At 41.8% G+C, this 10,337-nt stretch overlaps 1 protein-coding gene and 1 long non-coding RNA gene across 2 annotated transcripts; one reads left to right on the top strand and one right to left on the bottom strand.

The window, feature by feature from the left end:
- The first annotated feature begins 2,945 nt into the window (after positions 1–2,945).
- Positions 2,946–3,566, top strand: LOC129759113 (uncharacterized). The gene is made up of 4 exons (XR_008740127.1): positions 2,946–3,193; positions 3,258–3,316; positions 3,375–3,441; positions 3,498–3,566. It is a non-coding gene; the product is annotated as an uncharacterized LOC129759113 (long non-coding RNA).
- A 2,959-nt stretch (positions 3,567–6,525) lies between these two features.
- On the bottom strand, positions 6,526–9,275 carry LOC129759112 (uncharacterized). Its single transcript, XM_055756531.1, has 2 exons — positions 9,143–9,275; positions 6,526–8,244 (listed from the first exon to the last, which is right to left on the bottom strand). Exons 1-2 carry the CDS (start codon positions 9,143–9,145, stop codon positions 6,526–6,528), a joined length of 1,722 nt encoding a protein of 573 aa, XP_055612506.1. The 5' UTR covers positions 9,146–9,275.
- Between the last annotated feature and the right edge of the window lie 1,062 nt (positions 9,276–10,337).

The following is a 10,337-nucleotide window of genomic DNA, read 5'->3' as shown; positions in this document are numbered from 1 at the left end:
TTTCGGAATAAGAAATCAAGTTTTATTTTATAGCTCGGCTACTGATTGATATTGTAATATTTTTCTTCTGAAGTTCTTAAACAGATTCCAATGAAGCTTATTCATGCTAAGCAATGTGAAATTTTATTCCGGTTTTCATATTGATTACTTACCTAATCATGTTTTTTATTTGATACCTTTAAATTTTTTTACATTCATTTCAGCGCACAATATGCGTGAGCGAAGAAATAGTTAATGGTCGAGAAAATTTTCTACCACGATTCTTTGCTCGACATATGTATGCGCTGAGTTCAAAATTTTTTTTTGCATGAAGTTACCGACTTTTCCCTGAATTTTACTTATGAATATAATATCCCGAAATTTTCCCGCTCTTGCTCTACAACCCTGAAATAAACGACTATGGATTGTGAAGTTTCTGAGCAAAAGTTTCGTCTTGATGAAATTAAGGGATTTTAGGATTTGATAGGTTTATATATGGGAAAATATAATCCTAATAATTTTCCCGGTTTTGATTTGAAATTACGGGTTTTTCCCGGTTTTCCTGGTCCTATATTCAATTTCCTGTTTTTCCCCGGTTCTCTTGAAACATAACCATCGGGTATATTACCCTAGATTCAATCGACAGAGTAAGTAACATATGGGAAAAAGAAGCGCATCAAACCAAAAACACAACTCACCTGATAGCGTTCTCGAAAATCTGCTGAATGCGAAGCTCCCGTTCCTTATCATTGGCACAATCGTCCAGGGGCCCGGGCAGCCCCGATGCAGGCTGATGCAACTGTTGCTGCTGCCCGGTCACAATTTGGCCCTGCTGCTGCTGCGAATTTTGATCCATCGCCAACAGTCCATAGCTGGCGCTCAGCTTCCCGAGCATCAGCTTGTTGGCCCCAAGTTGGGAGAGAAAATCACTCATGGCCCCAGGACTGGTTGCACCGGGACCGGTTCCGGCCGCCGTCGACGAAGAGATGGCGTTGCTCGCGTTAGAGCTGCTGGAAGCGACCGCGGCCGACTGGATGACCGGAGCCGGTTGAGGTGTGGGTGGCGGAAGATGCACCAAGGTGGTTTGCTGCTGCTGTTGGGGATTACCACCACCCAACAGAAACTGTTGCTGCTGCTGTTGATGGAGATGAAGGTGACCTTCCGGCAGCTGTTGCTGGTGTGCCATGGCCGGTAATTTTCCATAGCTGCCCTGTTGTTGTTGTTGTTGCTGTTGGAGCGGCAGGACTAGAGGAGGCCGGTTTTGCTTCCACGGCTGGAAGTGGCTTGGGTGAGACATTCTCTTCCCGTTACGCCGATTCACTGAGTTTCAAAAAAAAAGTTCAACCGTTTTTCGTTATTCCCGTTTTGTTTTTTCGTCTTTAAACACAATTTACTTTCAATTTTGCACAGCTACATTTTGCAGTTTGATTTTCACTTAAATCAGTACCGGTTTTGTTGAATCACTCACTCACTAGGTTGTCGGATCCGGTGATTCGTCTTAGTTTTTTTTCACTAGCAGGTTGCCTCACACCATGAAGCAGAAATCTGTATGAATTGCAACTGTTTGGGATCGGGACGAAATGTGGGTTTAGAGCAATCGTTACATTGCCAAAGGTAAGCTTAAGTCAAATTTTATCGTTTTTTTTATAGTCATTGGTACCGTATTCGTGGTGATTAACTAAGGTATCCTAAAATTAATTAAGAAATTCTGATTTCAGAATTTACATTTCAATATCCAAAATTCAAATTTGAAATACAGAATAATGCCAGCAGGTGCAAAGCTGGTTAATGTCAGGCTGGCATAGAATCTGGTGCCAATTTTTCTACATCCCAGGAAGTCATGATTGGAGTAGAGTCTGACCTGTGGGTGTATCCATTTAATTGCGTATGTATGGGAAAAATGCGCTGACCGGTGCACAATTTTAACTGAACCGGACCTGATTCAGTGATGTCTCCAAGCACTTAAAATTTAGATTTTTCTGCCCTCAAAACACCTAAGGGGGGCCAAAGAAAATCGGAAAAAATCGAGAATTTAATTTAAGTACCAAATGAGTCACAGGATTACAAGAGTTTCACAAGTTAACACAGAATTTTAGCAAATAACAAAAATAGCAAAAATGTTAAAATGATAAATTGATAAAAAAAAATATATTGCAAAAAATAATTACATTGGTTTGGCATTACTCGCCGAAGGCGGTCGCGTTTTTATCGCTTGCTAGTGCAAAAACAATAGCGTTAAAAAAGTGGTCAAAGTTGTGGAGTTAGTGGTACAAGTGCGATTATAATTAGACCGGTGGGTGCAATATCACACGATCGGAAAAAGGAGTATTCCTTCCAGACAGTCGGATACATCCGGATAAAATCTAACGCACCGGCAGGTGGATCCTTCTGGAAGCCCGAATAATTTGAACTTTGCCGTTATCGGGGAACCAACTGATCCAGGTGACCACAATTTGTCGTCCATCTGTGTCCTGATCAAGGCGGACAGGCAGTACGGACGGAGTTTCATCCGATCAGACGAAAACCAAGTGGTGGTCGGCCTTTGTTGAGATAAGAAATTTGGACCATCGTTGATACTCAAAGAAATCATCGATTAAGATTTAAGAAACAAGTTAGTAACTTCTTTTTTTCTCTTTTCCTACCCTATCATTTTCACTTTATTATATTTTGAATTTTCAGTGCTTCGTTTATATTTTGAAAACGGAAGACACTACCCAAGTAACACAGATTATGCCAACTAGCATTAGGAAGTTTTATTATGGTTTAATTATGGCATTTTTCTGTGCAACTCGTTTTATGACGGTTTTATTATGGTCATGCAGAATGCTTATATTTTTTTTCGACCATATGTTTTCAGATGGTTTTGAAAACGCTAATAAAACTTTTATTGAACATACTGTTTTAGTTATTTTGAAAGAGTTATGAATGCTTTTATTAAACTACATGTCACTGAACTGACTTTCGATACCGAAAGTGCCATTGAACGCACTCGCGCAATGACAGCAGGAGAATTCGAAGATGCGTTCGAATGTGTAGGTGAGAAGTGAGTTCAGGAGTATAGGCGGGAAAAATAAAGCGAGATAGATTGTAAACAAAACAAAGATTGTGGAATTTCAATGCAAGTAGTATCGTTTGGTGATCAGAAGAAAATTAAAGCTAAGTTCGCAGTGGTTATTGTTGAGTTTGAATACTTACCCTAAATTTACGTGCTAAGGTAGGCCTAAACATCAAATTGAATTGCGTAACGCAAATAATAATTGAAAATTATCCCAATCTAGGCATTTGCAACTTTAGTACGAAGGCGCGAAGTGAAACTGCGCAGGGAAGTTGAGCACAGGTATGCCTATGAAAAGTGATGAAAAGTGATAGTTCTAATGCATTGTTAATTAATCTAGGCTACAATACCACGCAACGAAGCGTTTTCAATTAGGAATCGCCAGATTGAACCGAAATCGAATTGAGGTGAGAAATTGATTGAGAAAAGTGGAAATTGAATCTCTAACCTAGGTTTATTAAAGGTGTAGGGACTAGCAGCGGAAAATAGCTGGAATCGAGACGGAAGTAAGCGATAGGAAGTTCACTAAACGTAAGCTTGAAAATTGTTCTTAGTGTATTCCAAAATTAATTTGTATTCAAATCGTAGGAATTGAAAACGTGTCCCGGTAGAGCTTCAAACGGACAAATAAAAGGGAACGTTACGAATCCGAAAACGAACTTTCATTGTTACCGCGATCCGGAAGTAACAATTTACACTACAATAAAACACAAACTTAGAAGTTTGCTCCAAGCTTTCTTTTGCATGTTCTATAATAGCACTCAGTGCCTGATTATTAAACCGTCATAAAACTTAGTGACTGTGGGGGATGATTCGGAACCAACAGAAAGGAATTACACTTGTTTATAGCACAGAATTAACTTTATTCTTCCGACCAAGAAACTTGCATCAACTGCCCTCCGTTCCATCCGCTAAACTTCTCCCTTTCTCTTCCCCAGTACAGGGGTAGGACACTTCACAAGCAAGGGATAAGACACAAGTTCTATTAAAGGTATAGCACCTATCTAGACCCTACAATCCCCCCTTAGTTTTATTTGAATTTATTTTTAATGTGGAACGTAATCCATAAATTTAGCAGGTTCTGTTCGAGCACGCTTTGTACGGGTGCGCTGTTCTTCTGGTGATGATGAACCAGCTGATGTTTGTAACTGTTGACTGTTCGGTTCCTCCGACTGTAGTGATTCTGCTGCTAATTGTTCATGTTGTGTAGGCTGGAGGTCGTCTTCCGGGTCAATCCGCTTGAGGTCAGCAACATTCCGTCGGTATTCCTTTCCATCATCCATTGAACGCACTGTTGTATCTGCACCTGTCCTCCTGATCACAACAAATTCTTCGGGAGCGAAAGTAGAACTCAGTTTATTCTCTTTGCGCATACGCTTCACCAAAACACGATCTCCAACCTTTATCTCACTTGCACGTGCTCGACGCTTCGCATCAGCTGCGACTCTTCCCTTTTCCTTTTGTAATTTATCGTGATCTCGTATATCTTCATCCATGTTAGAAATAAGCGGAATGTGTGGTAGCTTGGAGCGTATTCTTCGACCGAACAGTAATTCTGATGGTGATCGACCTGTTGTTGGATGCGGTGTGGCGTGATATGATAGCATATATTGACAAAGAACTTGCCTCCAGTTTTGGCCCAGCTCTTGCGCAATTCTCATCCTTTTCAGGATAGAACGATTCTGCCTCTCGACTTCCCCATTTTGTTGAGGCCAGTACGGAATGGTATTAACTAGCCTGATGCCAAACTCCTCACAGAAGGATTTAAATTCCTCACAATTTCCGCTGAGCTGTGGACCATTGTCAGCTCGAATGGTAAGGGGCACTCCAAAACGACTAAAGATTTTAATCAACTCCTCGATTGTATGTTTCGTGGTGATTTGTTGCATTTCACAGACTTCTACATATCGGCTGTAGTAATCTACAACTACAAGCAAAGTCTCCCCATTGGGTAGTGGTCCAAGAAAGTCTATCGCGACATCTTCCCATGGGCCGTTTGGTATCTCCTTTCTAATCATAGGTTGTGGAGGATCAGGAGTTGAAACTAAAAGGCAACCGCGACATTTCTTAACAAACGCCTCCACCGCGACATCCATTTTGGGCCACCAAACTGCACCTCGAAGATGAGACTTCATCGTCCGGACTCCCAAATGTCCTTCATGAGCAATCCTGATAACCCTCTCACGCAACGAACTAGGTATAACAATTCTATCTGTGCGCAGTAGAATATCTCCGAATCGACACAGCTCATTGGAAATTACCCGGAACGATAGCGGTAGTTGGTCAATACACCCGTTGTCAATAGCTTTTAGGACTTCTTGGAGCTCCAGATCTTCCTTGGTTGCTTCTACAATTTCCTCCCATCGAAGAGCAGCGGAAGTTGCAGCCGATAAGGCAATTTGTTTAATAAAAAGTTCTTCCTTTGGATCAAAAGGAACTGGTGTTAAGGTACTCAACCGTGAAAGGACATCGGCCAGATTTTTCTCTCCGGAAATATGAGTCACCCAATAGTCGAAGGCTTGGAGTCGAAGAACCCAACGCTCTATTCTGGAGCATGGTCGGGATCTCACAGTAAATAAGTAAACCAACGCTTTACAATCGGTTAAAAATATCAAATTGACGGCCATATAAGTATATTTGAAACCGTTTCTACGCTCCAAACTATAGCTAAGGCCTCCTTCTCTGTTTGGCAATACCGTCTTTCCGTGTCGGTAAGAGACTTCGAAGCACAAGTAACCACTCGGCTGTTCCCTTCCGCATCAGTTTGAAGCAATAATGCCCCAAGACCCGTCGGACTTGCGTCCGCCATCACTGTCGTTTTGTGATTTTGATTGAAAAACCCTAAACTTAGAACCTCAGTCATTGCAGCTTTGATACTGTCGAATGAGCTCTGATGACGCGCAGACCATTCAAACTTCGAGTCTTTCTTAGTCAATAGACGAAGTGGCTCATCCAATGTTGCCAAATTTGGAATAAATTTGTTGAGGTAATTGGCTAGCCCTAAAAAGCTACGAACCTCCGCTTCATTTTCCGGTCGCCGAAATGACCGAATGGTGTCCACCTTGCTGTCAGCAGGAGCAATGCCTTCAACGGTAATTTTATGACCCAAGAATACCATTTCGGTAGCCCGAAATACGCATTTCTCCCAATTTAGTTCCACTCTGCGCTCATCAAATCGTTTCAGGACCTATTAATAATGTAATACGATAAACAAGAATTTTATTTTGAAACAAATTATGAAATAATGCAAGAGAAACAAACATCATTTATTTCTAAATCTCTAAACGCTCAACGTACCACGTTCAGTCGTGTATCGTGCTCCTCTCGCCCGTTGCCTTCAACGATAACATCGTCCAAGTACCAGTACGTTCCTTCGCAACCCGCTAAGATCTGGTCCATCACTTTCTGGAATAACTCCGGCGCGGTGACAAGGCCAAAGGGAAGTCGTTTTGAAACGAAATAGCCCTTTGTTGGTGATGAAAACAGTGACGTCACGTGACTCTTCCGCTAGCTCGACTTGTAGAAACGCTTCCTTGATGGTCCAACTTACTCCAGTACTTTCCTTTTCCTAACCTTGCAAGGTACTCGTCGACGACGGGCATCGGGTGTCTCTCCCGAAGAACCGCTTCATTGACGCGACGAAGGTCCAGGCAAATCCTAGGTTCTCCATTGGACTTACCGACGACAACGAGAGGAGACACCCAAGATGCTGGCCCTTGCTTTACCTCGATTATATCTTTAACGAGTAGCTGCTCCAACTTCCGATTGACGGCCTCTTCAAGCGGTATTGGGATTCGCCGAATGGGTTGGAAAACTGGCTTTACAGTCGGATCCATATGAATTTGCACTTGGATATCTTTGATCTTAGAGAATGGTTTTGTATCACTCGAAACCTGGTACGCGTCCAATCCAACCTTGAGGAGTCCCAACTGTTTGGAAGTACTGTCGCCGAGCAAAGACCGCTGTCCTCCTTTGATGACATAAAACTCTGCCTCGACCGAACTGCTTCCAGCTTTAACATTTGCTACAAATGTTCCGATGATAGGCAAAGGCGAGTCGTTTGCATAGCCTTTTAGGATTCGGGAGCTACCTTTGATACATTTGCGTACGACGACCTTGGCTTGTTTCAACCGTTCCCATTCTGAATCCGGAATGAGGTTGGCATCCGATCCCGAATCGACGAGTAGATCCACATCGACTCCACCAATTTTACACGAGATAACATTGGTGTTGTTCCCCGAATAGAATGTATAGTAGGTTTTATTCGAGTCTGGCTGCTCTGAGTGTCTTTTATTTAACTGAGTGTGTACGCTTGTTTCCTCTTCTACAGCACGAATTCGATTCTTCTCTGACGAAATTGGCTTCTTCGAGTTTCGCAGACGGCAACAAGACTCATAATGTCCAGTAATTTTACACCTACGACACTCGATGTTTCGTGCTGGGCATCCCCTGTCAGTAGAGATGTGGTCGCGCCGGCCGCAGTTATAGCATCGGTAGATCCGAGGGTAGGAGAATTTGTTAAACTTCTTAAAATCGTGTTGTACTTCTCGTGGCTTAGGATTGCGACCTTTGTCAGATGCAGCGGTAATTTTGTACGCATGATGTCCAACAGAATTCTCCTTTGGCTTTCCGTTTAAGTCCCTCACTTGTACTTCGATACTCTCCAAAGCTACACCTAGAGATTCTATCTCTGTAAGTGAACGATCTTGCTGTAAGATGCGACGGCGTAAATCCACAGACAAACAACCCTCAATTATCGCGTCCGTAAGAAACATCTCTGTTAAAACATCTCTGACCTCGATCGGATACTTATCGAAGCCACAATCTGAAGCTTGCTGCCGTAATCGCAACGTAAAGTCAGAAAATCTTTCTCCGTCTTTTTGCTTCATTTGCCTTAACTTGTGACGTTCAAGACAATCCTGCCGGCACGGTTGAAAAAATCTATCAAGTGCATTGATTGCGACGTCATACCATTGCTTTTCCACCGAAACGAGAGGAAAATTCTCACGATCCGGAAGGTTATAAAAAACACGTTGGAGTTGAGGTCCTCCCAAGTGGAGAAGCTTGGCTCGTTTCTTCTTCTGATCCTCGATATCGTAGGCTTCGAAATAGCACTCTAAAGCGCCCTTCCAGATCCTCCATTCATTATACAAACGATGTTTTTCAATATCATCGCAACGAAATTGCTGCACTGGCCGGCTATCATCTACCTGTAATGAACGTTTACATAAATTTCTGTCAGTTACTTACTTCACACCATTTTGTGTTTATTTTCCAGTCATAGTAACATTAATCAATTAGTGAATAAATACGCAAAATATCCAATATAGTTTTCGTTATTATTTATTTCCCAACATAAAAGAAAATAGCCTTCTTAAATAATTGACATTCCGACCCAGAACCGATCCCGTGATCATAGCACTGATCACCTCCTATAGCAACTACTATAGGCACTTGCCCTGGTCAAACTAATGCTCAACACATAACAACGATATTTGCTCAGATTGGTACTCAGCTACACGGCTGCAATCCGTCTATAACGACTGCCATAGACACCAACTACTCAACTCCACTCGACCTCCAGGCATTATGTGTAAGGTGTGTACTTCTCCCGTGGTCCAAAAAAATTAACCACCTCCTGTAGCAAACAGCCACAGGTACATCTCATCAGTTGACCCCTGATCAACACACTGATCAGCTCCTATAACAACTGCTATAGGCACATACCCACATATTTTTTTTTCTTTTTTTTTTTCAGCAGCAAAATTTATCCTTGTTTCAATAAATCAGCACTTTCCGGTTTACGCATCTCAATCACAAATAAACACAAAATATCCGTCTTTGTTTATCAATATCAATTTTACAGCTCGCACAACATTGCTCTCCGAATGGATACATTTCCATTGACACCTCAGCGGCAGCATCGATTGAGCACTGTTCTTTTCTTGCTCTCCCCCTTTCGTCAAGTTCGTCGTGCAGTCTCTATCACTATATGTTCTCATCCCAGAAAATTTATGCACGTCTCCGCCATTTTGTCCAAATCATCATTGCATCGTGAATTAAATTTTCCAAGCAATTACCCATAATTTTGCCTGAATTCACACTTACCATTGTTAATCCTCGTCGCCAAAATTGTGGGGGATGATTCGGAACCAACAGAAAGGAATTACACTTGTTTATAGCACAGAATTAACTTTATTCTTCCGACCAAGAAACTTGCATCAACTGCCCTCCGTTCCATCCGCTAAACTTCTCCCTTTCTCTTCCCCAGTACAGGGGTAGGACACTTCACAAGCAAGGGATAAGACACAAGTTCTATTAAAGGTATAGCACCTATCTAGACCAGAGTGCCTCCAGTAGGGTGGGTGCATACTGAGGAAAAGTAGGCAAGGGGTACTAAAAGTTTCTCATTGGTGGGGGGTGGAGACGGTGCGCTTTTTGACAGCGAATTGTTCGCCTACCATGCCTACGATTACGATTGCCTGTCACAAGGGTCACAAGATGGACGATTCCGTGCATTGGTATAAGAACACACCTAGCTTTACCCGCCTTGATCTAGACCCTACAGTGACAGTTCTCGATCAAAATGTCAAAACAGGACACGCTTAGATTAGATAGCACATATTTGAATTGGAACTCCCATTTTTACACATTTTTGGTAAGTTATGCGTGTTGGTTTTGAGTTTAAATTAAAAAAAATACATCTTTGAAAACTTGAAAGCACCGAAAGTGGTATGACTATCTTTACAATATGAGTATTGAGTGAAAGGGCCCAAATAGTAGGAAAAAAATGCTTGACGCCATCATTAATTCAAGATGGCGGCTTCCGCTTTTATTTTCTAAGCTGTAAATTACTGAAAATATCGTGACAATATGGTTATAAGGTGAAAGTAATAAACGAGTAGAAGTCAAATTTCGTTGCCCGTCGCCATCTTAAATCCAAGATGGCGGCTACCACTCAACTTAAAAATACTGTAAATGACTGAAAATCGCATAAAACCTATATTATAGGGGTATAAGTTAAAAGAAATCAACCGGTAGAAGTTGAATTACGCTATCTTACGCCATCTTGAAATCCAAGATGGCGGCTTCCGCTAAACTTTAAAATGTAGTGAATGACTTAAAATGACATGAAACCCAAATTGGTAGTGGGTGAAAGGGCTTAACGAGTAGAAGTCGAATATTGCTATCTTACGCCATCTTGAAATTCAAGATGGCAGCTTTCTATAAACTTAAAAAAATGCTCTAAATCATTGAATATCGCATGAAACCTCCAAAATATGGGTATTTGTCAATTGGGATA

Source organism: Uranotaenia lowii, unplaced genomic scaffold, assembly GCF_029784155.1.
Source record: "Uranotaenia lowii strain MFRU-FL unplaced genomic scaffold, ASM2978415v1 HiC_scaffold_1062, whole genome shotgun sequence".
Classification (NCBI taxonomy): Eukaryota; Metazoa; Arthropoda; class Insecta; order Diptera; family Culicidae; genus Uranotaenia; species Uranotaenia lowii.
Note: the sequence above shows the minus strand (reverse complement) of the source record. Positions and strands in the feature narration are given on the sequence as shown.